The 27,985-nt window shown below is 57.3% G+C and overlaps 2 protein-coding genes and 1 long non-coding RNA gene across 3 annotated transcripts in view; 1 reads left to right on the forward strand and 2 right to left on the reverse strand.

The window, feature by feature from the left end:
- The first annotated feature begins 889 nt into the window (after nt 1–889).
- PPL (periplakin) lies at nt 890–27,914 on the forward strand. The gene is made up of 22 exons (XM_064390741.1): nt 890–1,048; nt 10,186–10,285; nt 10,910–11,064; nt 11,479–11,599; nt 12,130–12,255; nt 12,565–12,606; nt 12,710–12,871; nt 13,267–13,374; nt 13,830–13,925; nt 14,873–14,995; nt 15,884–16,030; nt 16,668–16,819; nt 17,291–17,388; nt 17,635–17,792; nt 18,661–18,839; nt 19,473–19,611; nt 20,952–21,145; nt 21,458–21,608; nt 21,896–21,979; nt 22,537–22,653; nt 23,275–23,367; nt 24,364–27,914. The coding sequence occupies exons 1-22, from the start codon at nt 987–989 to the stop codon at nt 27,046–27,048; spliced, it is 5,292 nt and encodes a 1,763-aa protein (XP_064246811.1). The 5' UTR covers nt 890–986; the 3' UTR covers nt 27,049–27,914.
- LOC135281683 (uncharacterized) lies at nt 6,531–17,688 on the reverse strand. Its single transcript, XR_010348238.1, has 5 exons — nt 17,575–17,688; nt 13,869–13,988; nt 13,253–13,354; nt 13,061–13,136; nt 6,531–8,094 (listed from the first exon to the last, which is right to left on the reverse strand). It is a non-coding gene; the product is annotated as an uncharacterized LOC135281683 (long non-coding RNA).
- UBN1 (ubinuclein 1) overlaps nt 21,236–27,985 on the reverse strand; it is a 35,588-nt gene continuing 28,838 nt past the window's right edge. The window contains exon 18 of the mRNA XM_064390745.1: nt 21,236–21,998. Within this exon, the coding sequence (XP_064246815.1) occupies nt 21,955–21,998 (44 nt within the window). The 3' untranslated portion in view covers nt 21,236–21,954. The remainder of the gene's footprint in view (nt 21,999–27,985) is intronic.

Raw genomic sequence — 27,985 nt, forward strand, 5'->3', positions numbered from 1 at the left:
TTTGAATCCCCCCAGGGATGGGGACGCCACCACAGCCCCGGGCAGCTGTGCCAGTGCCTGACCACCCTGTCCGTGAAGGAATTTTCCCAATATCCAATGTAAACCTGCATCCCCAGGCAGAATCGTGGAATTGTAATTGCTGGAAAACCCTCGAAGTACATCGAGTCCACCCATTCCCTCAGCACTGACAAGGCCACCACTGACCCATGTCCCCAAGTGCCACATCCATGTGGCTTTTAAATCCCTTCAGGAACACTGCCGGGGCAGCTGTGCCACTGCCTGACCACCTTCTGCTTGAAGGAATTTCCCCAATATCCAGTCTAAACCTCCCCTGGCACAGCTTGGGGTCATTTCCCCTTGTCCTGTCCCTGTTCCCTGGGAGCAGAGCCCGACCACCCCTGGCTGTCCCCTCCTGTCAGGAGTTGTGCAGAGCCACAAGGTCCCCCCTGAACCTCCTTTTCTCCAGGCTGAGCCCCTTTCCCAGCTCCCTGAGCCCCTCCTGGTGCTCTGTTCCCTTCCCTGGACACGCTCCAGCCCCTCCGTGTCTTTCGTGTGAAAGGACTGGAGGTGTCCCGGCAGTGCCGATGTCACTGGAAGGAGCAGGGACACTCCGAGCGCCGCTCATCCCCAAACAGAGACGGCCCGGGAGGAGCCGCAGCCCCCGTGACGGCCCCGCTGACCAGGGACCAGCCGTGCCCGGCCCTGGGGGTGTCAGGCCGGCCCTGCACATCGGGGGCTCCAACCCTGCCGCGACCCTTCCCGGGCGCCCCAAAGCCAGGGGGGGATGCTGCGGGCTGGGAGGGGCGGGTCAGGCAGCGGGGCAGGAGCGGGAGGAGGCAGGAGGAGGCAGGAGGAGGCAGGAGGAGGCAGAGGCGGTGCAGCCCCGTCCCGCCTCCCGGCGGGGCCCGGCCCGGTGGCGGCGCAGAGGCTGCGGGCGGCGGCGGGCACGGGCAGGAGGAGCGCGGCGGGCGCCGTGCGGGGACGCGATGCACTCGCTCTTCAGGAAACGCAACAAAGGGAAATACAGCCCCTCCGTGCAGAAGAAAAGGTGAGTGAGCCGGCCTCGGGCAGCCCCGCTCCTCCCGGGACGAGCAGAGCCCGGGGGTGGCACGGATCCCGTCCCGCAGCATCCCCCGCTCCGCGCCGGGGCTCGGCGGAGCTGATCCCCCCCGAGGAGCGGGAACCCCCCCGAGGAGTGGGAACCCCCCCGAGGAGCGGGAATCCTCGAGGAATGGGAATCCCCCAGGTGCGGACACCCTCGAGTGTGAGAACCCCCGAGGTGTGGAACCGCGAGGTGTCGGCACCTCCCAAGGAGTGGGTGCCCCTGGAGGTGTGGGCACCACCGAGGTGTGGGCACCCTGAAGTGTGGGCACCCCCCGAGGAGTGGGCATTCCCGAGCTGAGGAGCCCTGGAGTGTGGCATGCTCGAGGTGCGGGCACCCTCTGAGTGCTGGTGGAGCCCTGAGAGCCGAGTGGGAGCTCCGGTGTTTGCCCCCCCGGGAAGTGGCAGCTCCTCCCCGAGCTGGGTCCGTCTCCTGCGCCGGCTGTGGGCACAGAGGTTGCGTCTCCCAGCTCCCCTCCCATCGCAGCAGCTCCGGCGAGCAGGTTCCTTCTCTTCTCAGCTGTGTGCTGGGTCACATTTTAGGGGAAAATAGTCTGGTTGTTCTCCACCTTCGCCCCTCTTCCCTCCGGACCATCAGGTTTTTGGTCCATCGTCGTTCCCTCGGCTCCCTCCGACGGGGTGGGGACGCGTTTCGGTGGTACTGGTTGGTTAAAACAAAAAAAAAAAAAAGAAAGAAAAGAAAAGAAAAGGAAAAAAAAAAAAAGAAAAGAAAAGCAGGGTGTTGAATGCACCCTGTGAAAGGTCACTGATAAAAGGGAAAAGGTGTAAAAATCCCTCCGCAGCAAGGCTCAGCCTCTCTGGGCTGGACGGTGGACAGTCCCCAGCCCCTGCCTGCACCGGGATGTTTTTCCACAGAGGTGGATGTTGGGGTTAACTCAGAAACGTGTCCTGTGTTTCCCAGAGGAGCTGCAGGGGCTCTAGAGCATGTGGCGTGCTCCAGGATTTTGAGTGATTCAAGGATTCATGATCCCAGCCCGTGGCTCTTCATCCCCTTCCATTCCTCTCCACCGGCACCAGTCCTGGCTGGTGGAGTCCGAGCAGCCGCCCTCTCCCAAAAATCCTCCTTCGGGAAGGAAGCTGGGGAGCTGCTGCAGGGGCTTCGAGGGCCCGGAGAGGGACAGCCAGCCCAGAAGTGCCACATTTCCCAGGCAGGGGAGCCCCGGCGGCTCCGTGCCTGCGGGAGCGGGGCGGTGGCGGTGGCAGTGCCCGCTGCTGCCCTGGCACCGGGCATCGCTGAGCTCCCTCTCCCGGAGCCCCGGGCAAGGCTCCCCGGCAGCCCGGCTGGCTCGGCGGGGCCGCCCAGGCTCCCGAAGCCCGGGGCACGGCTCTGCTGCCAGACCTGCCCCGGGGAGGGCAGGCGGGACGAGGCGGGGGTGGCACGGAGCCCTCGGAGGCTCCGCACCTCCCTAGGGGGAAGGAAGGAAGGAAGGAAGGAAGGATGGTGCCGATAGCCGGGCGCGTTCTGAGCTCCGGGGGAGTCTGGGCGGCTGCAGAGCGAGAACCCGCGGCGGGGCTGGCAGCTCGGCCCCGGGAGGATGCTGTGAAGCAGGAGGAGACAGAGCCGCACTGTGCGGTGCCCACCGGGGGCTGCGTCCAGCCCTGGGCACCCCGCGCTCCCTCCATCCGCCGGGATCGGCGCAGGAAGGAAGAAACTTCCTCACCGCCCTGCCTGCAGCCCAGCGGCCCTGGGCAGGTGCCAGAGCACCTCCGGAGGCTGCGGGCCAGGCCGAAACCTCTGCTTTTCTGGCTGCTGGTGGCTGAGGAAGCAGCGCGGGGCTGTGCCCGGGGCCACCCTCCCTCCCTCCCTCCCTGCGCCCCGGCTGTCCGTGCACACCTCGGGGAGAGCTGTGCTTATTAGCCCCAATTTGTTAATTCCTGCCTTGGAGTTTACAAACATCTGTGAATCCAGGGAACACTCCCACCGTGTGGAAACAGCCCCACCATCAAGATGGGGAAGCCGGTGCCCGACCGGTTGAACAACTTGCTGGAGGAGGATTGCGAAGAAGCGAGGAGCTGCTGCCCCGGCCCCTGCTCCAGGCACTGCCAGGCTCCCAGGCGGCTCCCGCCCCGCTCTGCTGCCAGGAAAACACAGCAACACTCCCAAAACGCAGCGCCCGCCCCCGCCGCCAGCAGGGACCGGGATTTCGCCACCGCGGAGCGCGGCCCCGGCCCGGGCAGGGCGCGGTGCCAGGGCGCTGCCTGACGGAGCCTTCAAAGCACCCAGGGACAGCCGAGAGCCCAGCACCGGTCTGGCAAGAGACAGGGGCACCGGAGCGTGTCCTCCAGCCCCGGGAGCCAGGGCCACGGGCTCAGCCGAGGGAGGCAGGGGCTGCCCGGGGAGCATCATCCAGCAGCAGGACAGAGCCCGGAGAGGAGCCGTGGGAGCCTGGGGGCTTCCTCAGCCTCGGGACAAAGCCTGCCCAGGAGGGGAACACCTCCATGAACAGCACTGGCACCCAAGCCAGGTGCTGCAACCTCCCCATGAACAACTCTTTGTGCCCTGGATGTGACAGCCACCCTGTCCCACCCCCAAAGTGGCCCTCAAGATCCAGCATCACCAGGGGCCAGGTCTGCCCTTAGGAATACCTGCTGCAGCTCTGTGATCTGCCTGGGCTCGAGACCTCCAGGCTCAGTAGCCATCCCCATCCAGCCCTGGGCATCTCCCTGCCTTGGCTGGGGATCCTGGAGGATGATGGTGACATCTCTTTAGTCTCATGGACTTGATTGCTCTATTCTGCTCTCATCCCTGAGAGAGGAAAGGCCCTGGGAATTCAGCCGTGACCACTGCCTTGTCACATGGATGTGTGTCCCTGGAAGGGAAGGCACAAGCCTTGCACAGAGCCACAGCATGGGGAAAATCATCAGCCTCCTTCCACACCACGCTCCTCAAACACTTGCCATGCTCAGAACACAGCAGGTTGGCTTCTTCTTCTTCTTCTGATAGTCCAGGCTTGGCAGGTAGAGAGCAGTGAGGGAGGTGCCCTCACTCAAGTGCCCAGGGCCAGGCTGGACAGAGCTTGGAGCTACCTGGGATAGTGAAAGGGGTCCCTGCCCATCTAATTCAAACCATTTAATAATTTTATTATAAAAAGCAGTTCAGCCTTCGCAGCTGCTGCAGAAACTCTCCCTCCTGCCAGCAGGAAAGTTCTTCATCCTCGGGGTCCTCGGGGTGAGAGCACCCACCCAGGAGAATTCCCAGCTCAGCAGTGTCGCTCCCCAGATAAGAGGGGTGCAGGCACTGGGACAGCTCTGCCTGCAGGGCTGGCCCCCGTTTCCAGGGGCTGTTTGGAAGGGCTGGAGTCAGCAGGTGAGTCAGGAGCTGCTGAGGCTGAGGGCGGAGCGAGCCTCCTTCGCCCGCCCCGGTTCTGCCCTCATTTCCATGCAGATTACAATGAAATATCACCATTGCTACGAGGGAAGATAAATACAACTGGAACAGGCTGGGCTGAGCACAGCAGCCCTGCTGTCCAGCTACACCCTGACGTGGGCAGCTTGACAGGAGTCTGCTCGGAGTTTTCAGCCAGATCCTAATCTCTCCCAAGCCTGAGCTGCCGTAGCCAGAGCCCAGCCCTTGTGCTCTCTACCCTGCCACAGTTTCACTCCAGTGCCATTAAAAGCAGCAAGAGAAAATTTCATGCAGTGGGAGCTGTGGCTGGGGCAGCTTGAAGGACATTTATAGCTGTGTGCTGTGGCCTTCTGGAGGATTCATTCAGTTTAATTCCTCCAGCAGCAGGGCTGGCACGGGAGAGCTTTCTATGAAATCTCTGTAAATGGGCACAGAACGGGGATGGAAGTGAGAGCAGCACTGGGTGGGCACTGCCTGCTCTGCTGATCGTCCCGTGGTGGGATCAGACCCCGTCCTCACCCAGCTCCCCTGGCCCTGGCCGAGCCATCCCACCAGGAGAAGCCTCTGGGATGGGAAGGTTTCCTGCCAGGAGAGCAGCATCCCTGAGCAGGACAGGATAATTCCCTGTCCCTTCCCATAACCCTCCCAGCAAGGATCAGGCTCATGGGACAAATCCCCAGCAGGAGCCTGGCCAGGGAACTCAGGCAGCTGGAGTGGTCAAAGCTCAGGAGAGTCTGAGCATCCTCCCTTGGAGGGAGTAAGGAAACAGCCTTCTTGTTTGGAAAAAAGGAAACTTGAGAAATCAAAGGGATTTTCTACCACCTGCCAGCAAGCACAAGACCTTTGCACATCCTGGAGAAACTGATCTCGGGGAGGTTTGCTCCAAAACCTGCTCTTAGCAGTGAGGATGAAACCTAATGAGAAGAGAAAAAGAAAAAGGAATAGAGGAAAATTCAGGTTTTAGCAGCAAAGTTTTCACATTACAATAATTATCATCATATTTGTCTGTTGAGAACCTCTCTTAATAAAAATACCCCAACTAAAATACCAACAAAAATCACCAAAACCCTAAGAAAACAGAAGAAAGAAAAACCTGAACCCTAAAAATCCCCCCATAGCTTTCAGGAACACCTGAACCCCACTGAAAGCAAGGTCTTGAGGGCAGACTTGTGGTACATGGATGAAGAGCTGTCTGCCAGGGTGCAGCTGCTTCCTCCTGGTCCTTCAGTTGAGAGAAACCCCAACACCAGCTCCCATTCCCCACGGGAATGACCTGGGGTCCTTCACCCCAGCCAGGCACTGACAAAAATCAACTCTTGTGCTGAGCACAGCTTTCCATGAGAGATCATTTTTTCCTTCCTGACCAGAGAATGCTGAAGTTCTCCAGAAATGGCAAAGCCAGTTTTTCCAAGCTTTTATTTATTTTTTTCATCTCTCAAACAAAGCCTTATCTATTCCAGCAGAACAGCTCTGCATTCCCCCCGTGCTGTGCCCTGGGCACCTTCGCTCCCAGCTCTGCTCAGTCTCGTGTGTGCTGCCCATCCCAGCTGGGCTCTGGCCAAATCCTGCCCTTCTCCCTCCCTTCCCAGCCTGCTCCATGCTCCAGCCATCCCCCAGCCTGCGTTTTGGCCCTGGCATCCCCTGCCAGCAGCTCTGCTCCAAAGCCTGGATGCATCCATGGCTCTTCCTGGCAGCTTCCCAAAGGAGCCATGTCCTCTCAATCCCATCCACACACTTTTCCTGGGACAGCCAAGGTTTCCTCACTGCTTTGCTCATCCATTTGTGCTTCTCCTGCATTGAATCATGGAATGGGTTGGGCTGTAAGGGAGCTTAAAGCTCTTCTCATCCCACCCCTGCCATGGCAGGGACACCTCCCACTGTCCCAGGCTGCTCCAAGCCCTGCCCAGCCTGGCCTTGGGCACTGCCAGGGATCCAGGGGCAGCCACAGCTGCTCTGGGCACCCTGTGCCAGGGCCTGCCCACCCTTGCAGGGAAGAATCCCTTCCCAGTATCCCATCCAGCGCTGCCCTCTGGCAGTGGGAGCCATTCCTCCTTTTCCTGGCACTCCAGCATCTTCCTCCTTGCAGCAGATGAAGCCAAACTCCTCCATCCCCTGGCTGGAGATCCCAGCCAGGCTTCAGCTTTCACTGTTTGCCATCCAGCTGGATGCAGGGACTGTGCTCCTCCTCTGGCTTATCCACACTGCCCCAGCTGTGGCAGGGACAGGTGCGTAATTAACAGGCCTGATAGTAATTAACAGTTCTCACATCAGCGATGTCCAAGCTGGTTGATAAAGTGGCACCAAAGTGGAGAAATAAACACACAAATAAGAGAGATCTCACGTGAGAGTTTCCCATTCTCTCTTATTTCTGTTTATTCCTGCACTCTTGTTATCCCTGCACTGCAGCAGCACCGGGCTGTGGAGCACAGCTGAGCTCAGGGCAGCACAGGAGCAGCTCCCCAGCACTGCAGTTTGAGGTGCAGCTCCCATGGGAGCTTTTGTGAGAGTTCCCTGTCCCACAGCCTCAGCTGGTGACTCTCAGTTGAACCACAGAGGTTTTCAGGTGTGTCAGGAGAGCCCAGCCATGCCCACGACACCTCCTGCACGCCCTTGCCTGCTCTGGGCAAGGCTGAATCTCTGTGCCCTGGTCACCCAGACACTGCAGCCTCTGCATCACCAGGAAACCATCTCCAACACGGGGAATGGCCCTTCCCTGCCCTCCCCCAGCCCCTCGCCTGCTCCAGTGGTGGAGAAGGGATGTCACTGTCCCCAGGTGCCAGGGGCTGGAGGGTGACTCTGCCCCAGCCCTGGGTTCTCAGAGTCATTGAGGGCAGGAGGGGGCTCCAGGGGCAGCACCCCCAGCTTGGGAAGGGGCTGGCAGGGCACAGGTGATGACAGGGATGAGGAGACTTGTGGCTCCAGCCTGAGAGAGGAGCGGAGGGAAGGGGACCAGGGGCTCACCCCCACCCAAAGTGGCCGGGCAGTGAGGGAGGGTCAGGGCTGGGTGCTGCCCTCGCTGCTTCCAGAACCTGAGATCAGTTTTGCTGATGCAAAGTGAGCAAAAGGCTGGGCTGAGGCTCCAGCTCAGCTCTCCAGGTCAGCAGCCTCAACCACAGCCATGCATCCAAAAAATCCCTGCCTTAGGTTTATTTCCTCCCTACAATTCAGAGGTTTCAGTCAAAACTAGAACTAGAAAAAGCTCAGACTTCTGCTGGGTTTTAGGATGGTGTTCCCATCCATGCTGAAACCCTAAAGTTTGGACTTCAGGAGTCACTGGACGTGCTGGAGTCACTGAGACCAAGGCAGGGCCCAGGGACAGGAGCCAGCAGGAGCTTCCAGCTGTGCCCAGCTCAGTGCCAGCCCAGCTCCCAGCCCCACAGTGAGCAAACCCAGCTCCCCTCTGGATGATGAACCTCTCACCCTCCAAGCTCAGGTGGCCTCCAGGGCATGGGTGGGAGGTGAGGGAGGCTCCTCGGTGGCCACAAGCTCTGCCAGGATGCGGGAGGTGCCAGCTCTGAGCAACCATCACCCAAAGAGACCCAAACACGTGCGGCACATTTCGGTCACCCGCTCCAAAGCACTGACTGCACCCGACTTCTGCCCTGCTTTCTGTGGGGTGGGGAAGGCTGGAAGAAACCCCAAAGTGGATTTTGAGGAGCTGTTCTACCACTGGAGCAGGAGCCAGCCACCCACACCCCATGTCCCCGTGCACCTGCACCCTCCAGCTGTGATTATTGAGCACAGAATGAGAATCACCCCTGGCATTATTGCAACCACGACTCCCAGCGACCCCTCCTTGTCTCCTCTGCCCAGGAATGCCCACTGGGTTCAGTGCTGCTGGTGCAGGAGGTGCCAGGCAGGCAGCAGGCACAGTGACAGGCACAAACCTCTGAGTACCATCCTGATGATGCAGCTTCTATAAAAAGAAAAAAAGCAGTGTAAACCATGCCCATAGCAGAACTTCCCAGGGAAGTGTGAACTTTTCTGGAGCTGTTGGATGCCACAAGGCTCCCACAGCCTGGAGCAGGTTTGAGGTAGGGAGGAACAAGCCCAGAGCTGGGGTTTGGGGTTGTTCTGCTGCACTGAAGCGACAGCACACGGGGCAGGCAGGAACAGGTCCTGAAATTCAGCACCAGAGTCCTGGGGGAGCTGCAGCACCAATCCTGGGGTCAGGTCTGGGCTGGGAACAGAGCTGGGAAGGGGCTGGAGCACCAGGAGAGGCTGAGGGAGCTGGAAAGGGGCTCAGCCTGGAGAAAAGAAGGCTCAGGGGGGACCTTGTGGCTCTGCACAACTCCTGACAGGAGGGGACAGCCAGGGGTGGTCGGGCTCTGCTCCCAGAGAACTGGGACAGGACAAGGGGAAATGACCCCAAGCTGTGCCAGGGGAGGTTTAGATTGGATATTGGGAATATTCCTTCATGCCAAAGGTGGTCAGGCACTGGCACAGCTGCCCAGGGCAGTGGTGGGGTCACTGTTCCTGAAGGGATTTAAAAGCCACATGGATGTGGCACTTGGGGACATGGGTCAGTGGTGGCCTTGTCAGTGCTGAGGGAATGGGTGGACTCGATGTACTTCGAGGGTTTTCCAGCCTTTACAATTCCATGATTCTGGCGGGGGATGCAGGAACTCTGTGCCATGAGCCAGCCCTGCTGGGATGCTGCTGCTCCCCCAGCCAGCCCCCCTCGTCCTCTCCAGCTGCTCCGGCAGCAGTTGACACTTCCAAGTGGCACATAAAGATTAGCTCTGCCACCACATAACGAGGTCATTAAGACTCATATGAAGGTGGTTGGGACTGGATTGAGCCAGCCCAGGTGGCAAAGCAGCACAGCTGGGGCACCCCAGCCTTGCCAGCAGCCCCAGCTCCCTCTGGCTGCAGGGATTTGGGGGGCACTCCCTGCTCCTGGTCAGGGGTGGGAGAGCTGTGGGCAGTGCCTGGCACACGCCCCTGGAGCTGGCCCTGGCATGCTGCAGCCTCTCCTTGCAGCCAAAGTGGCAGACACGAGACGAAATGTTTAAAATAACCCCAGCAATGCAGAGGCTGCGTCACGGGTTGTTCTGCCTCTGCTCCAGCTCCGCCGTCCCTGCACTTGGATGGGAACATTTGGGCAGGCCCTGCACCCTGCCAGCCTGGCCAGTGTCACCCTGGGACCAAAACCAGCACGGCAAGAGATGCAACGTGTGTGCCCCCATCCCTTTCCCGGGTTGAAGTGTGAATAACCCCGGCAGAGAGGGAAGCCCTGAGCGTGGCACGGAGGGGCAGGCAGGGGCTGCCCAGGGGCAGCAGCCTCCAAGGGGCCACTTGCCCTGTGGGCACGGGGCCAGGGCCCCCCTGCTGCTCCAGCTCCACTTTTTCCACACCGGACCCCCCTTCTCAGGCACAGGGTGGGATTGTTGGGGCCAGGAGCTGATGATCCTTGTGAGCCCCTTCCACCTGAGGATACCCTGTGATTCTCTCCCTGCCCCTGCAAAGAGCTGTTTTCTTTCCTGCTCCGAGGGAGCCTCAGGCATCGCTCCTGTTTCCAGCCATCCCCCACCCCCTCCTGGCCCACTGGCCGAGTATTTTGGAAAGAGCTGGAAGGCAGCAGTGAGTCACACACAGCTGCAGTGCCTGGCAGGCTGCGCTGGCCCCCGGCCACCCCCGGGGTCACGGCACCCCCGGGCACCCCGGGGGCTGTGGCTGCCTCTGTGGGGTGACGAGACCCCCCCTTCTCTCCCCAGCATCTCCAGCAAAGAGCTGACCGAGCTCATCGAGCGCCTGCAGAAAAATGCTGACCAGGTGGAGAAAAACATCGTGGAGACCGACTCCCGAATGCAAAATGTAAGCAAGGCACAGTCCCCACTCACAGGCTCTCCCCTCTGCCTCCTGCCCCAGCCCTGGGCACCTCCTGGGCTCTCCCCTCCTCTCCTAGGCAGGTGTGGGTGGCTGCCAGCTCTGCATTGGTACCTGGATTGTGATGATGTGAAAGGGTCATTTAAGGGTTATTGGGGTCCCTCCCGCTTGTGGGAAGAGGGTGGGAGGGTGTTCCAGGCAACAGGACCCCCCCAAATTGCCCCCTACCCAGGGGGCAGGACTGTGCAGTGGGGGTGTGCATCCCAGCAGGGAGCTGGGGTGGGAGGAGAGGCCTGAACCATCCTGGTCCCAAAGGATGCATCCCGAGGTGATGCAGCTCCCCAGCCCGTCCCCAGCAGCTGAGACTGGGGCAACCTTGTCAAGTGGAAGGTGTCCCTGCCCGTGGCAAGGAGTTGGAGCTGGATGGTCTTTAAGGTCCCTTCCAACCGAAACCATTCCATGATCCTGTGACAAGAGAGGGGAAAGTAAAATCCATCCCAGGAGGATGGGAGACAGCAGAGCTCCCGCTCCTCTCCAGTGCCAGGGAAGAGCGGGCTGGGATGACCTCCTGGCCACCCAGAGGTGACCCTTCCTCCTGTCCCCACTGCTCAGGACCTGCACAAGATCAAGGCGTGCCAGCTGGCGCAGTACAAGGAGCTGACAGCACAGAAACTCTCCGAGTCCGACAAGCTGCTCTACGTGCTGGACGGGGACGCGGCCGTGGCCCGGCACATGAAGCACCCCCAGGGGGACATGATCACAGAAGAGTGAGTGCCACGGGGACACTGTCCCCAGAGCCCTTGGGCGAGGGGGAGGCCTCTCCAGGGGCTCTGCTCAGCTGCTGCCTGCAGTGGGGGGGTCACCAGGGGCTCCTCTGCATCCCAACTCCCATGAGGGTGTGTGACCCACGCCATCCTGGGCACGGGGAGTGTGACATGATGGCAACGTGGCACCTGCCCACTGTGCCCCACACTGTGCCCCAGGTCCAGCCTGCCCTGAGCTCACAGCCACAGGAGCAGCCCCTGGCAGAGGCACAGCACAGCTGCTGCCAGCCTGGCTGGGCTCTCCCCTAAGCACAGCCCGCCATCCGCGGGGCCTGGAGAGGATCAGCTACACCCACCAATGCTGGTGCCAGCCATGCCCACATCCTGCATGCCACCCTCACCTTTCCCTTCCCACAGCATCCGGCAGCTGAAGGAGCGCGTGGCAAACCTGCGTGTGAAACACGAGCAAATCTACAACTTCCCCCTGCAGCACATCGAGCCCCAGGTTAACTGGTCAACAGTGATCGAGGAGAAACAGGTACCAAGGGGCCGCCAGTGTCATTGCCTGGCCAGCAGCACCAGCTGGGCAGGGACTCCTGCAGCTCCCCATGGAGAACCTGGCTCCAGGAAAACTTCTGGGCAGCTCCATAGTGGGAGCTGCTCCATAGTGGGAGCTGCAAACAGCTGGGTGGCAGGGAGGCGCAGAGCTGGTGGGACAAGGCTGGCTGCTGTGGCACCAGGAGTCAGTGCTCGAGGTGGCACCGCTCCTGGCCTCAGCATCCCCAGTCACCACCTGCTTTAGGCTCTACTCCACAGCCTTTATTTTTCATTTTATCCCACTCCCTGCACTCTTCCAGCCAGAGAAGGGTTTAACCCCCCAAACTGGTTTTCCCATGGCTGCCCTCCAGCACAGCTGATTTCACCCACACGCTCCTGGGGCGTCCATACACTGCAGCCACTGGAGCCCACCCACGCCCAGCTCCACAGCCACCTCCAAGAGGAGCTTCCTAGCTCTTGGCAGCCTGCCCCCATTCCCCCATTGCTAACCGCCCCTCCTGTGCCCCCCAGGATGCACTGAGCAGCAAAGGCTTTGGGACTGACCTGCCACTGGTCAACAGCCAAGTAGAAGAGCACAACATCTTCCACAATGAGGTCATGGCCATCGGGCCACACATCGTCAAGGAAGGAAGCAAGGTCAGCTCTCCTGCCCCTCTCCCTGCTGCCCTGGAGGGTCAGCCCTGCCCTGACCCCTGGATGAAGGGCAGGGTGTCCTTGTCCCACCATCCAAGGTGCTACAGCCCGGAGCAGGTTTGGGTGGGTGCCCAGATCCATTCCCAGCCTGAGAGCACAGCATCACACGCCAGCTCTGGCTTTACAATGAGGCAAATCCCATAAACCACATCCCCCTCGAGCCTAAACCCACATCCCTGTGCACCCTCGAGCCCCTGTCAGAGCACCGCTCTCCAGCCACCTCTCCTAACCCTTGCCTTGCTCCTCCTCCAGGAAAACATGAGCGACTTCCAAACCAAATACCAGAAGCTGCTGGTAAGAGCCCCTGGGATCCTGGGGCAGAGCCCTCCTGGAGGGGTCCCTGGTTGGGGACACAGAGAGGAGCTTTGGGCTGAGCTGTCCCTGTGCCCCTCCGCAGGCCGGCTCCCAGCAGCGGCAGCAGGACCTGAACTCGCTGCAGGATTACATGCAGCGCTGCACCAACAAGCTCTACTGGCTGGATCAGCAGGCCAAGGACAGGACCCATTACGACTGGAGCGACCAAAACTTGGACTACCCCAGCCGGCGCCGCCAGTACGAGGTCGGTGTGCTCCCCACAGCCAGACCCTGCTCCGGCTGCTGCTGGGCACAGGGAGCTGGGCACGGCGCCAGGGCAGCTGCATGGGGGCAGGAAATGGTCCCTCTCCTGTGCCCCAGTCTCTGCCAACCTATCGTGAAGGGCTTTGAGATGTGCAGCTGATTGTACAGGGATAGTGGGGTTAATCCTTACCTCTGCCAAAGATAACGCAACAGGGACGGCTCCCTCACCCTCCTGTCCTTTATCCCAGTCACATCTTTAGCAACATCTGCCAGGGAAGGAAAAGTGAAAGCTGCGGTGGGGAACAGCACACTGTGTTGTGGAGCTGCTCAGCCCCAGACTGCAGGCAGGGTCCCCTCCCTTTCATGGGAATCAATGTCTCACCTCTCTCCATCCAGAACTTCATCCATCGGAAGCTGGAGGAGAAGGAGGAGGCCATCAACAAGCTGCACGCTGATGGGGATCAGCTGCTGGCCCAGAACCACCCTGGGAAGAATGCCATCGAGGTGAGCACCAGGGATGGGTCCCAGCCCCCCTGGAGCATGGGCAACTCACCCAGCCCTTCTCCAGAGTGGGACCCAGTGCCAACACCACTCGTGACCTTAGTTCCTGAGATGCCAAGGGGGAAAAAGCCTCCTTCACTTGCAGATGTGTAAACACCACAGGAGGAGGAAAGATAAACCTAAGGAGCTCTTCCCATCTTCCTCATTCCTGTGGCAATTACCCTGTGCCCACCCATAAACTATGGTGGAACCCTCCCCTGTTTGGTGGGAGGATGGACACAAGGATGTGCCATGGGATCATCCCAGCCTTGGGTATTCCCATCCTGGGCTCCCCCTGAGAGCATCTGGGTGGCTCCAGAGGCAGCCAAAGGGCTGCTCACTCAGGATGCAGCTGGGGCAGTTCAGGCTTCCCCTGCCACGGGGGTCCTGCTGATGTCCCCTGCACCCCTGTGTTGCAGGCTCACATTGAGGCCGTGCACGCTGACTGGAAGGAGTACCTGAACCTGCTGATCTGCGAGGAGAGCCACCTGAAGTTCATGGAGGACTTCCACAAGGTACCACATCCCCGGGGGCAGTGACTTGGAGCCCAGAGAGCAGGTGCTGAGTTGCAGGAGATCCTAGAATATAAAAATTCCTGCTACTCTGGAAACTGGGTAGAAGAGATGGAGTGCTCCAAACCCAGGATTTTTAAGGCCAGGAGAGCTGAGAGAACACAAGTCATAATTGCTCAGGCACCAAAGGCAAGTGATTGCTTGGCCAAAGCACAACTTGCAGAAAGCTTCTGCTCCAGCAGAAGTGTCATGAGCCACAGTCAGTATCAGCTTCCTTGTCCCCAGGACAGCAGAGATCCCTCACCCCCTAACAGGGCACGGGGAGAGCTTGCACGCTCCTCTGGGAAGCAGAACAGGTCCATGTAGGAAGTCCCAGCTGCCCCGGGGAGCCGGGCACAGGGGCTGAGTGTCCCAGCTGAGCTGGGCAGACAGATGTCTGCTGGATAAATGGCATCTGACAGCCAGGGAGGCTCTGCAGGGGAGCAGGTCGGGCTGCATTCCTCTCCCACAGCCTGGGCGTGTTCACCACCCGATGAGTCTCCTGCCAAAGCTCAGCTGTGGTGCCCAGCCCAGGCAGTGCCTTTTGTGGGGATGTGCCAGAACAGCTGCCCCAGGGGATGGTTTGTGTGTGGAAGGGCTTGGCTCTCCCTTCTGCTGGCGCTGGCAGTGGTGGCACCACGCACCGTGGTGATGCTGTCCCAGTGAAACAAAAGTGAGGGCAGGGAAAGGTGGGACTTAACAGCTCTGTGTGGAATAAGCTGCTCCTTCCTGCTTGTTGTTTCCTTCAATCTGATGTCCTGAGCAAGGGAAATAGTGATCCCTGGCCTTTCCCCACATATTCTAGGGTTCAGATGCCCAGAGTAGCTCCTGGTGGCTGTGTGAAAACCATGCAGGCTCTGCTCCATGTTTCAGCAGGATCATCTCTCACAAGAAACTTTCCCTCTCTGCAGTTTCAGAAGGACAGCAAGGATGCTCAGGAGCTTTTGAAGAAGGTGGATACAGACCTGGACCAAAAATTCAGCCCGGAGTTCAAGGACAGATACCAGCTGGAGTCCCTCCTCCGGGAGCTGGATGTGAGTCTGCAGGCAGCGCTGCAGGGCAGGCAGCAGCAGGAGCCACTGTCCCCCTGGCACTGGCACAGGGATGTCCCTGCCCGTGTGGGCACCTGGCCCAGCTTTCTCCCTGGGGAGCAGAAGGGCTGTGCTGTGCTGCTGCCTCTCCGTGCCCGGCCTTCCCCAGCGCTTCCTTCCCCCCTGGCTAGAGATTGCCTCTCCCCTAGCAACGTAATTGCTCACTGGGCTGGTTTTTATTTGTTCTCTCATTGAGTTAGCACTCGTTAGGGGTGGGAGCATAATTAGACCTGCTGCCAGAAGAGGTTGTGGAACTTGCTGTGCTGCAGTGAGCTGGGCTGGAGATCACCCACTTGGGAAGGGCTGTGCTGGGCCTGAGCCCGAGCCTAAGCCTAAATCCAAGCCCAAATCCAAGCCCAAGCCCGAGCATGCTGCAGCAGGCCCAGCTGATGTGGGTGTCCCGGGACAGCTGATAGCTCTTCCCAAGAGCTGTCCCCTCTCCTCCTGTATCCCCCTCAGCATCTCGGGATCTCCACCTTCAGGGCTAGAAACAGAGCAGCTGCTGGAGAGCCTTGTGACAGGGCTGGAATCAGAGCTGGGAGTGGGGCTGTGCACCAGCACACAGCCACGCCACTGTGGGCCGGGCACCAGGGAGCCCTGTCAGTGTCCGCTGCCATGGCACCCCCTGGCACGGTCCCAGCCCTCAGCCCGGCTGTAAAAGCAGGCAGGAGTGTGCAGGAGCACCTGGAACAGGCACACAGGGCTCCAGGAGGTGCCTGCAGCCACAGCCTCTGTTCCGGCTGCGTGGGAACGAGCTCCCCTCTGGCTGTGAGAGCCCAGCAGTTCGTTCTTCCCGTTTTCCTACCGTTCCTTGTTGTTGCCCCGTGCCAGGACCAGGAGAAGGCCCTGGAGAAGTACGAGGCCGTGGTGCAGTCGCTGCAGGAGCGCAGCCGGCAGGTGCTGCCGCTGCGCTACCGCCGGCAGCCGCCGCCGCAGCCCATCGCCGTGGAGGCGCTCTGCGAGTTCGAGGGCGAGCAGGTACGGGGGGCACGGAACGGCACCGCGGCAAGCAGCGGCTTTTCCCAAGCAGTGGGAACGAGGCAAAGGTCCCCAAAGGTGGGGAGAGCAGGTTTTGCAGCGGAGGAGCAGGAGGGGTCTGGGGGAAAGGCAGCCTCGCTGCCGCTCACACACCCTGGGGATGTTGCGACAGCACAGCTCTGTCACATTCCCACGCTCCCTGAGCTGGTGTCCCGGCGTGTTCCTGACCAAAGGAACGCGCCACCGCCACCGGCCGGTCCCAGCCCGCATGCCCCCATCCCCACCGGCTCGGGCTGAGGGCTCAGGGCTGGCCAAAGGGATGGGACAGCCGAGCCGGCAGCCACCACGGGAGCGCCAGGGGTGGGACAGGGGCCAGCAGCTCCAGCTAACTCAGCTGCCTGCTTCTCCGGAAAGGAAAGGCAGGGCACAGCCCTGGAAACGCCTCCTCATCTCTGCCCGAGTGGGAATTCGCTTGCCGCGGCTGTCGCAAGAGGCACAGGCTGCGGGCAGGGAGGAGCAGGCACACGAGGTTCTGCGAGGGGCAGGCTCCCGGAGGAGCCGGGAGCAGGGCTCGGGGCTGTGCCGGCCCTGCCCCGGCAGGTTCCGGCCGTGCTGCTGTGACCGCTTCTGTCCCCAGGGCCAGATCAGCCGCGGAGCCCACTACACCCTGCACAGGAACAGCGGCGACCTTTGGGAAGTGGCCGACAGCGCAGGAGACACCATCAGCGCCCCCGGGGTCTGCTTCATGATCCCCCCGCCCGACCCCGAAGCGATAGCCCTGGCAGAGCAGTACGTGCCAGCCCGGCCGGGACAGCCCCGCTGCCCCTGCCTGCCCCAGCCCCAGGCGCTGCACCCCCTCCGGCGCCCCAGCGATTCCCACAGTGAAGCTCTGCCTTCTCGAAGCCTCAGGCTTCCTCCCGAAGGATTCCTGCCCCTTCCTGCTTGCTCACCAGATCCCAGCTGGCAAAGGGGGGGTGGCTCAGAGCCACCCGGCTTCCCCCTGCTCCCCATTATGGCACGGGGAGCTGCCCACCCCTCCCTCAGCCGGCAGGTTCCTGCCTGGCTGCCTCTCCCCTGTTCGAATGAAGACACTGCTCTACCCCAGCATGGGGTGAAGGTGCTTTTTTCCCCCCTGCTTCATGGCTGCCTCGAGGGAGCAGCCCCCAGAACCCCTCCAGAGCTGGAGCTCCTTCCTGGAGCAGCGCCGGGGTGATGGAGAGGCTCAGAGTCTGACTGACCTCCTGCTGTCCCGTTCTGCAGAATTGCCAAGCACTATGTGGCCGTGAAGGAGAAGACCAACAACTGCAAGAATGTTCTCCAGCAGCGCTATGAGGGGCTGAAGGCAGACAGCATTGGAGGTGTGGGGCTGGAGGGCAGCCTGGGGCACAAAAAGGCTTGAACTTGGGTGGTGGAACATCTTTTGGGGATGTTCCCAAAGGGTCCTGGGGACAACAGTGCTGGTTGGGTGGGGGGTGGAGCAGCCAGGCTGTGGTCACAGCAGGCCAGGCTCGGGGAGTGTAGCAGGATGAGGGTTTGGCACTCACCAGTGGGACTGAGCCCACACCCAGCTCCAACCAGCTTTAATCTGGTGTCCTCTTGTCCAGATGCTGCATCAGTTCGGGGTCGCCAGCTCCTGGCAGGGCTGGAGAAAGTCAACAGTGACCTGGACAAGCAGGAGAAAGCGATAACAGCAAACCTGCGGCCGCCGCTGGAGCAGAGCCGGGCGGTGCAGGACAGCACCGAGCGCTCCAAGGACCTCAAGGTGGGGCTGGGGGCTGAGGGACGGGGCTCCCAAAGGTCCCCAGTGGGGTTCTCTAAGCCGAGGGTGCTTAGAGTGCTCCCTGAGCCTTGGAAATGGCATGTGGAGGGATGCTCACAGCTGCTTCCAGTAGAGATGGGGAGCAGCCCTCTGAGCAGCCTCAGAAGCCCAAAACCTTTGCCTTGCTTCTGGCCCAGCTCAGTCAAATGGGAAAAAGGTGATGGCTGCAGGTGGTGGCTGTGAGGATGAGGAGGGAGCCCTCAGGGTTTGATCCTGCCCTTCATCTGAGCACAGTTAACTTTGCCACCACTATCACCAGCTCAGAGAGGAACAGGAAAACCCTCGTGGTCTGAGGCAGTTTCTCCTTGTGGACCTGCTCCTCCAGGCTCCAGTGCCAGTAGCATGCAGCTCCTTTCCTCTTTTTCAGACCCCTAATTAAACCAGGCTCCATGCCACAAACCTCCCTTGGTTTAGGAGGAAGTTCAGGTCCTGGTTACATCACTTGCCCAGGGCTGTGTCAAAATCCAGGTGCCACCACAAGAGAAAGCAAATTGCCCCAACTGCCTGCAGCACTTTGATGGCCAGGCAAGGATTCATCTGTCAGAGCCCAATGGCCCAGATGAAGCCAGCATGTCCCTGACAGAGCTGGAGTGCTGGGAACCCCTCCCCAGCTGGAGCTTCCTTGCTAAGGAGAGACAGGTCAAAAGAAAGGCAGAAATATAATTTTGTGCCCTGCAGGGCTGGAAGGCACCTTCTACCAAACACAAATCTCAGCCCTGAGTTCCTTCCTCACCCTGGACAGCCGAGCGTGGCTCCTCTGTAGCCACCAGGTCCTGGCTCAGCTGCTCTAAAGGCTTTGTTCCTCCTGCAGAACATCACCAACGAGGTCCGGCGCATCGAGCCCGAGAAGACGAGGAAGATCCAGGAGTGCGAGGCCTTCATCGAGTCCGTGCCCAACACGGGCAGCGCGACCCTGGTGAGGAGCAAGGTGGACAACACCAACAAGAAGTACGAGCGCGTGGTGCAGCTGCTCAGCGCTGCCCAGGAGAAGTAAGTCATGCTTAAATCCCAGCCTGAGCCCGACCTAAGGCAGGATCTGTGGTGTTTGTGGGTCCCAGGATGAGGGAAGAGAAGAATAGGACTTCATGTTTCTTAGAAGGCTGATATATTAATTATAATATAATATAATATAATATAATATAATATAATATAATATAATATAATATAATATTTAATATATCGACCTTATTTATATTATATAATATAATAATTAATATATCAGCTTATATTATATTATATTATATTATATTATATTATATTATATTATATTATATTATATTATATTATATTATGCTATACTAAAAGAATAGAAGAAAGGATTTCATCAGAAGGCTAGGAAAGGAATGAATAATAAAAAACTCATGACAGAGAGCCTGACAAGCTGGCTGTGATTGGTCACTAAGTAAAAACAACTCACATGAGACCAATCAAAGATGCACCTCTTGGTAAACCATCTCCAGACCACATGCCACAGCCATCAGAGAGTTATTGTTTGCATTTCTTTTCTGAGGCTTCTCAGGAGAAAAATCCTGGCAAAAGGATTTTTCAGAAAATATGACAGTGACAGGATCCTGCAGGAGGAGGGTGCAGGAGTGCTTAAACACTTTCCTTGTGTCCTTACAGAGTTGAGGTGGCCACAAACCTGGAGAGGAGCCTCCAGCAAGGCCGAGACCTGCTGTCAACCTATGAGAACAAGCTGGTCATAGATGACACGGTACCAGAGGACTTGAGGGTGGTGGACAGGAAGAAGGAAGAGCTGCTGGTGAGTTTCCTGCCCTGTTTGTGTGCTGCATGTGCAAAAACACTTTGCAAAAGATGTGGTGATTCCTGCTCAACTCCTAAGCTTGGATCTGTTGGTGACAGGATGGGCTCCCCAGCTGGGGGTGAGAACTCACCTTGACTGCAATGATCCCCACTTGCTTCAGGCACAAACACCTCAAATCAAATCAAATCAAATCAAATCAAATCAAATCAAATCAAATCAAATCAAATCAAATCCCACTTGAAGTCTTGTGATTTGATGAAAGGACTAATGCAGATGGATTCCCTCTCTACACTGCTCTTGTGAGACCCTCCCACAGCAGGGCTGTGTCCAGGCCTGGAGTCCTCAGCACAAGAAGGACATGGACCTGTTGGAGCATGTCCAGGGAAAACACTCTCAGGGCTGGAGCCCCTCTGCTCTGGAGCCAGGCTGGGAGAGCTGGGGGTGCTCACCTGGAGGAGAGAAAGCTCCAGGAGTCCTTAGAGCCCCTTCCAGGGCCTAAAGGATACTTATAAAAAAGAGGGAGAGAAACTTTTTACACGGGCAGATACTGACAGGACAAGAGGAATGACTTAAAACTAAAAGAGAAAATATTTAATTTACATATTAGGAAGAAATTCTGCTCTGTGAGGGTGGGCAGGCCCTGGCACAGGGTGCCCAGAGCAGCTGTGGCTGCCCCTGGATCCCTGGAAGTGCCCAAGGCCAGGCTGGGCAAGGCTTGGAGCAGCCTGGGAGGGTGGGAGGTGTCCCTGCCATGGCAGGGGTGGGATGAGATGAGCTTTAAGTTTTTTCCAAACTAAAACCTTCTGTGATTCTTAGAGAAGTGAAGGATAAAATGGTGTGGAAAAGCAGCTCAGTGGCCTGATACTGGAAAGATGGGCCTAGCAAGGCTTTGAGAACAGTTATTGCTTGGAAAAATTACCCAAACTGGCAATTCTGCTATAGAAAGACCAAGAACTGGCTAGGGCAGAATTTTCTGTGCTCCTTCAGCTTTTTTCATGAAACCCCAATTTCAGACTAACATGGAAGAGCTTTCACTGCTCCTTCCACAGCTGCTGCACTGGCAAGAACAGGATCTAAGCCTTGCATGAAGAGCAGCAGCTATTCTGCACTTTGCATGGTTACTTTTAAAGGTCGAGGGGGAGTAAGAGGTAGCTTTTCTCCCTGTCAGGTTTACCAGGTGGTTCTGCTCACCATGTAAGCCCTGAGCTTGTTTCTTTCCACAACTGGTGGCACTGCTGCAGCTCAGGCCTGCACTCCAGTGCAGTTGCTGGAGTCAATGTGGGTGACAACAGTGTGAAACCCCAGAGAATCACCCTCTCCTGCTTCTTCCCCCACAGGCCATGGGCAGTGAGCTCCAGTCCAAGAAGTTCCTGCTCAGTGAAGCCGAGCAGAACCTGCAGAGGACCAAGACGTGCTCCAACACCCTGGCCAGCAAGTTCCAGGAGCACTGCCCCGACATCGAGCGCCAGGAGGCAGAGCTCTACAAGCTCAACCAGCGCTTCAACAACCTCAGCAAGCAGATCGACCACAGGTGAGGGCTCAGGCAGCAGAGCTGGGATGGCTGCTGTGGAGCTGGAGGAGGCACACCACGGTCCTGGGAAGGAGGAGCTGCAGAAGGGCTTCCAGGGAGGCCCGAGGAGGAAGAGGGAGAGGTTGCTGGCATGTGCTGGCTGGGTAGAGCTGGGAAAACAAGGATTAGTTCTCTTGCAGAAGAGGTGCCAAGAGAACAACCTGGCTCAAATCCATGTCTTTGGGGAGCAGGGGAGGCGGGATGGGTTAGGAGGTGTCTGCAGGAGGCGCAGGAGATGGGACAGAACTGAAGCTGAGCTGGTTTCCCCCACAGAACGCAAACCCTGCAGAAAGCAAAAAGTGCCTACTCCAACTACCGTGCCAACTATGACAAGGTGAACCAGTTCCTGTGCAACATCCCCAACTACGAGCCCCAGGAGACTGACAACATCCAGCAAGTGGAGATGAAGCTCAAGAGCCAAGCGGTAATTCCCAGAGATCCACAGGATCCACAGGGAGAAAAGAGGGAACAAGACTAATAGAAACAGAGCTTAGATAGCTCCTGAACATCAAATAGAAAAATATAAATGTTTATTAGATTTATTCTTGGGCTCTAAGGTCCCGTGGTCCTCTTGTGCCTTGTTCACACAAAGCAGGGCTGCTCAAGGTGGTTGCAATTCTCAGGGTTGTGATTTTAATGGTAACTCCCAAAAAGGCTGAAGGATGCATTTGGATGTTGTGTTGCCTCTGACCTGTATCTGTGTGTGTCCAGGCACTGCTCAGTGACATTGCAAGCAAGGAACAGGAGGTGCAGAAGGTCTCTGCCACAGCTCAGCAGTACCAGCAGGCAGTGAAGGTAAGGGCTGAAATTCTGCCTGTGAGAGAACAGAGAAACACAGTGTTTGGGTTAGAAGAGACCCTACAGCCCATCTCATTCCACCCCCTGCCATGGACAGCAACACCTCCTGTTATTCCAAGCACCATCCAACCTGGCCTTGGGCACTGCCAGGGATCCAGGGGCAGCCACAGCTGCTCTGGGCACCCTGTGCCAGGGCCTGCCCACCCTCACAGGGAACAGTTCCTTCCCAATATCCCATCCAGCCCTGCCCTCTGGCAGTGGGAGCCATTCCCTGTGTCCTGTCCCTCCATGCCTTGTCCCCAGTCCCTCTGCAGCTCTCCTGGAGCCCCTTCAGGCCCTGGCAGGGGCTCTGAGGTGTCCCTGGAGCCTTCTCCTCTGCAGGTGAGCACCCCCAGCTCTCCCAGCCTGGCTCCAGAGCAGAGGGTGGGGTTTTGTGGCCTTCCCAAAAAACGGGTCAAGGGGTGAAGTTGTTAAAGCCAGGGCAGCTTAGGAGGAGCCCGTGTGTGAAGGGGATGCAGCAGTTTCACATTTCTGCTGGGAATGTCTTGGCACAGGACTACGAGTTGGAGGCTGAGAAGCTGCGGTCCATCCTGGACCTGGAGAACGGCCGGAATGGCTACACCAGCAAGAAGCCCAGGCTGCAGTCCCCAGCTGCCAAAGTGAAGGAGGAGGTAAGCAAGGGCTGGCCACAGGAGAGCCAAAGCAGAGGGCAGCTCACAGGACCACTGGGGGTCTGCAAACATCTACACTTACTGTCAGGACCTCGGTCCCACAGGGAACCACAGGGAAGGACAGGGAATCAGGAGGAAGGGATTTTTCATTTTTTTAAACTGGGCTGGCCAGAATGAGGGAGGAAAAATGCTGGATTTAACACTTTTGGAAGGGAAAAATCAGGAGAAAAGCCAAAAACCTGAAAGTTTTTCCCTTCTCTAGATTTTCAGAGAGATTTCACCACCAAAGATAGAAATACTTGCAGTGAGATGAGGCCACAAGCTACTTACTTATGCAGGATCTGTTTGCTACCTGCCTCAAACTCACCCTGCCTATAGAGGCAGGCAAAAGTTCACCTGGTTCTTCCTCACCTGGTTCTAACTGCACCTGGTTTTGTTTATCTTGAGTAGAAAAAATCACAGTATGACCATGAGTGTGTCTGTGTATGAGAATCCTTCTCCCTCTCCCAAAACTCAGCCGTTCACTGCTGCAGGTTTTTAGAGGAGCACCCAGAGCTACCAGTTTAGGACCTGTTGTTTCTGCCCTTCTCAAGCTCTTCCCAACACGTTTTTGCTCTGCAGGAAGCTGTTCTGGCAGCCAAATACACAGAAGTGAACGCTGTGAACAAGCAGAGGCTGCAGAACCTGGAGTTTGCCCAGAGCCTCCTGCGACAGGTGAGTGATCACAGGAGCAAGGTGATGCTGAAGGGACACAGGTAGGACCCAAGGACACGTGGGAACAAGTCTAGTTGGTGTCTTATCCCCCTAAATCATTAATCAGCAGACACTTAAATCACACAGACTACCCCCAGTCCCATTGCCCACTCATCCTAGGAAGCTCCACATAGTTTTTAACTTTCTTTTGACATTCTGTGGCAGAATTAGTGTCCCTTGTGGCTCAGAGCTTTGTTCTGACAGCAGCAGGCATTGCAGAAAGGATTTCTCAGGCTGGGAACCTGCAGAAGTCCATTTGCAAATGCTCCCTGCACAGAATTTGCCACAGCTCAGCTCCCTCCTGTTGCTTTGTTGGAGGCACCAATCTCCTGGCCTGGGTCAGGAAGAGTGGCCAGCAGGACCAGGGCAGTGATTGTCCCTCTGGGCTGGCCCTGCTGACACACCTTGAGTTCTATGTCCAGTTCTGGGCTCGTTGTGACAAGAAGGATACTGAGGGGCTGGAGGGGATCCAGGGAAGGGAACAGAGCTGGGAAGGGTCAGGAGCACCAGGAGGGACTGAGGAGCTGGAAAGGGGTTCAGCCTGGAGAAAAGGAGACTCAGGGGGGACCTTGTGGCTCTGCACAGCTCCTGACAGGAGGGGACAGCCAGGGGGGTTAGGCTCTGCTCCAGGGAACAGGGACAGGAGGAGAGGGAGACCCTCAAGTGCCAGGGGAGGGTCAGGTTAAACATCAGGAGAAATTTCTTCACTGAAAGGGTGGTCAGGCTGCCCAGGGAGGTGGTGGATGTGTTCCACTATTCCTGGAGGTCTCCGAGGAATGACTGGATATAACACTCTGTGCTCTGGGCTGGGTGGCAAGATGGGGATCAGTCACAGGTTGGACTCAATGATCTTGGAGGTTTTTTCCAACCTAAATGATTCTGTGATGATAAGCACCAAAAGTGTGATTAACTGGATTTTTTTTCACTAATTTTTTTTGATCCTTTTGCCAACAACAGCAGCCAGAGATTCAGGTGACACAAGACTTTGCCCAGACCAAAAAGTCTGTAAGGCCTGTGGAAGAAGTCTGGAAGTTGAAGAAGGAGCTCGAGGATGAGACTCAGCGTCGGCAACAGCTCGAGGCAGAGATTGAAGCCATTCAGAACAACATTGTCCACCTGCAAAATCAGAAGCCCCAAGAAACTGTGGTGAAGAAAGAACTGCTGAAGAAGGTGCCTGACCCCCAGCTGGAAGAGAGTTTCCACAGACTGCAGCAAAACCTGGCAGAGGAGCAGCGCAAGAACCAGGCGCTCCAGGATGAGCTGGAGGCTCTTAAGATCCGGCTGCGAGTCCTGGAGCACGAGAAGAGGGAAGGAGGGCAGGAGTACATAGTGAAAGAGGTGCTGAGGATTGAACAAGATAAGGCTCAAGCTGCTGAAATCCTGAAGCTCAAAGAGGAACTGGAAGAGCTCAGGAGGCAGGAAGGGACCAGGGAGAGTGAAGTCATCCTCTTACGCCAACAAATTGCTGTGCTGTCCAGCGAGAAGAACAAAGAGCAGGAGAAGGTGACGGAGAAGGAGGTGCTGAAGCTGCAGAACGATCCCCAGCTGGAGATGGAATTCCGGATGTTGCAGGAGACCAAGGAGAGGGAAAGCGCCCTTCGGCAGAAGCACGAGGAAGAGCTCAGCTTCCTCCAGGAAAAGCTCAAGCGTCTGGAGAAGGAACGGGCCATCGCCGAAGGCAAAATCACCGTCAAGGAGGTGCTGAAGGTGGAGAAAGATTTGGCCATTGAGAGGGAGGTGAACGAGCTCCGGCGCCAGTACGAAGATGAGAAGTCCAAGGGCCGTTCCAATGAGCGGGAAAAGGCTGAGCTGCTCAGGAAAATCCAGCTGCTGGAGGAGGAGAACTCCAAGGTGGTTGTTCAGGAGAAAGTGCGTGAGATTGTGCGCCCAGACCCCAAGGCTGAGAATGAAGTTGCCAACCTTCGCTTGGAGCTGGTAGAGCAGGAGAGGAGGTACCGCGGTGGGGACGAACAGCTGAAGAGCTGCCAGAGCGAGCTGGCTGCTCTCAAGAACAGAGGGCCCCTGGTAGAAGTCAAAGAAGTCATTAAGGAGGTCATTAAGTACAAGAATGATCCAGAAACCGAAAAGGAGCTACAGCGACTCCGGGAGGAGATAATAGAGAGGACCGGAGCTATCGAAAGAGCTGACCTGGAGATCTACCAGCTGAAACAAGAGATACAAGCGTTGAAAGACACCAAACCTCAAGTGCAAATGAAGGAAGTTGTTCAAGAAATCCTCCAGTTTCGGGAAGACCCCAAGACTAGAGAGGAGGTAGAGTCGCTGCGAGTGCAGCTGGCAGACGAACAAATGAAGCACATTGACCTGGAGAGGGAACGACTTCTCCAAGAAGAAAAAGTAAGACTGAAGGAGGAAGAACTTTCCCAGGTGAAGGAGAAGGTGGTCCAACAGGAAGTAGTGAAGTATGAGCAGGATCCTGCCTTGAAAGCTGAGGTGAACTCCTTCTCCCAGAGCATCGAGAGCGAACTGAAGCAGATCGACGGGCTCCGTGAGGAGCTGCGCAAGCTGCAGAGGAGACGCTCCGAGCTGGAGCGGCAGCTCGAGGAGCTGGAGAAGGAGAGACAGGCCCGCAGGGAGGCCGAGCTGGAGGTGCAAAGGCTCAGGATCCGGCTGAACGAGCTGGAAGAACAGGAAAGAGAAACGACAGAACGAGTGACTGTGAAACAGAAAGTGATCCTTCAGCAAGATCCCCAGCAGGAGAAGGAGCACTCCCTCCTCAAGCTGGAGTTAGAAGAAGAGAAGCACCGAAGACAAGTCCTGCAAACCGAGCTAGAAGCCCTGAGAAAGAAGCTCCTTTCTTTGGAGAAGATGGAGGTCAAGGAGAAAGTGGTCTTTTCAGAGAGTGTCCAAGTGGACAAAGGAGACACGGAGTACGAGATTCAAAAGCTGAAGAGCAACCTGGAGGAAGAAAGTAGGCGCAAGAGGGAGCTGGATGCAGATCTCAACCGCCTGGAAACCAGGCTGTCCGAGGTGGAATTCAACAACTCCAAGTCATCAAAGGAGCTAGACTTGTTAAGGGAGGAAAACCACAAGCTCCACCTTGAGAAACAGAACCTACTGATGGAAACAAGAAGACTGCAGTCAGAGATTGAACTCACCGCAACAGAAGCTCAGGATTTGAGAAACATGACCCACGTGGACAGTGGAATAAACCTGGACTCCAGGTTCCAAGCTTTGGAAAGAGAGTTAGAGGATCTGAAGCAGTTATCCAGAGAAAAAGATGCAGAGATTGAGCAGCTCCAGAATCGCCTGAAGACAGTGGCTATCAAGAGGGAGCAACGAGAGAACCACCTGAGGCGCTCCATCGTGGTCATTGACCCCGACACAGGAAAAGAGATGTCTCCAGAGGAAGCTCACGTGTTTGGCCTCATCGAATGGAGCCTGTTTGTCAAACTGAAGAGCCAGGAATGTGACTGGGAGGAGATCTCAATAAAGGGTCCCAACGGGGAGTCGTCTGTGATCCTCGACAGGAAGTCTGGCAGGGAGTTCTCCATCGAGGATGCCCTGAAGAGCGGGCGGCTCACCACAGCCCAGTACGACAGTTACCTCAACAAGGAGATGTCCATCCAGGAGCTGGCAGTCTTGGTGTCCGGAAGCAATTACACAGCGCTCGCTCCACTTTAGAAACTTCACTTCAAGAGCAGCCAGTCAGAGCTGCAGCACCTTGCAGACATCCAGATCACTGCAAAGCCTCACCCTCCTTTGCGTCTTCCCAACTGCTACAGCCTCTGCCCCGGCCATGCTACGCAGCCACTCCGCTTGTTGTCACACTGCAGAAAACACCACTAGTAGTGGAAAGTATCTGCCAACCTCCTGAAACCCCTCTTCCTCCCTGCCTACCAGAAAACAAGAGAAAGCCTTAGGACAGTGAAGTGCCTCAAGTCCAACAGACTCAGTAGAACCTGCAGTTTCCTCAACTCCTACTCACATAGTCGTGTACGAAGCCGTGTCAGGAGAGAAACTGAAGGTCCAGGTGACTCTGAGGTGACCAGCAGGAGCTGGTTACATCAGCTGCATGTTGATAAGCCAGACAGTCCCACCGTGGACAACTGACTCAATGACGGGCTCGTCCTCTGAGAAAGCCAGCTCTGTGGAAACCAAGGTTTCAGCCCAGAATCACCACGTCAACACTCACCACCACCATTTGTTCACCTGTGCCTGTGCTGCTGGGGAAGAATGAAGGTGTACTTTGATGGCACCAGCATTGATCCAGAAGGAGCATTCACACACCCCAGAGGTCAAGGAAAAGGACATGAAGAGATGGCAGAACCACCAGACACAAGGGGTTGTGCGCAGCATGCGAGGGAACCCAATGCAGAGAGCCTCCCACAGGCAGCTCCTTCACTCGTGGTTAAAAGCTGTTAGTGCTGGTGTTTTCCTGGATGGAGTTACATGCAGCTACATGTTTCATTTACTTGTGTAAGGGAATGGGGAATAGAGGGGAATTCTATTTATAGTACAAAATAAAAATGCAGTGGTTCCAATTAGAAGGTGTTTGGTTTTCATTAATTATGGCGGCCTCCTGATCTTTGGCTGTACAAGAAGTTGCCATTTAGGAATT

Source organism: Passer domesticus, chromosome 15 (genome assembly GCF_036417665.1).
Source record: "Passer domesticus isolate bPasDom1 chromosome 15, bPasDom1.hap1, whole genome shotgun sequence".
In the NCBI taxonomy this organism is placed as follows: domain Eukaryota; kingdom Metazoa; phylum Chordata; class Aves; order Passeriformes; family Passeridae; genus Passer; species Passer domesticus.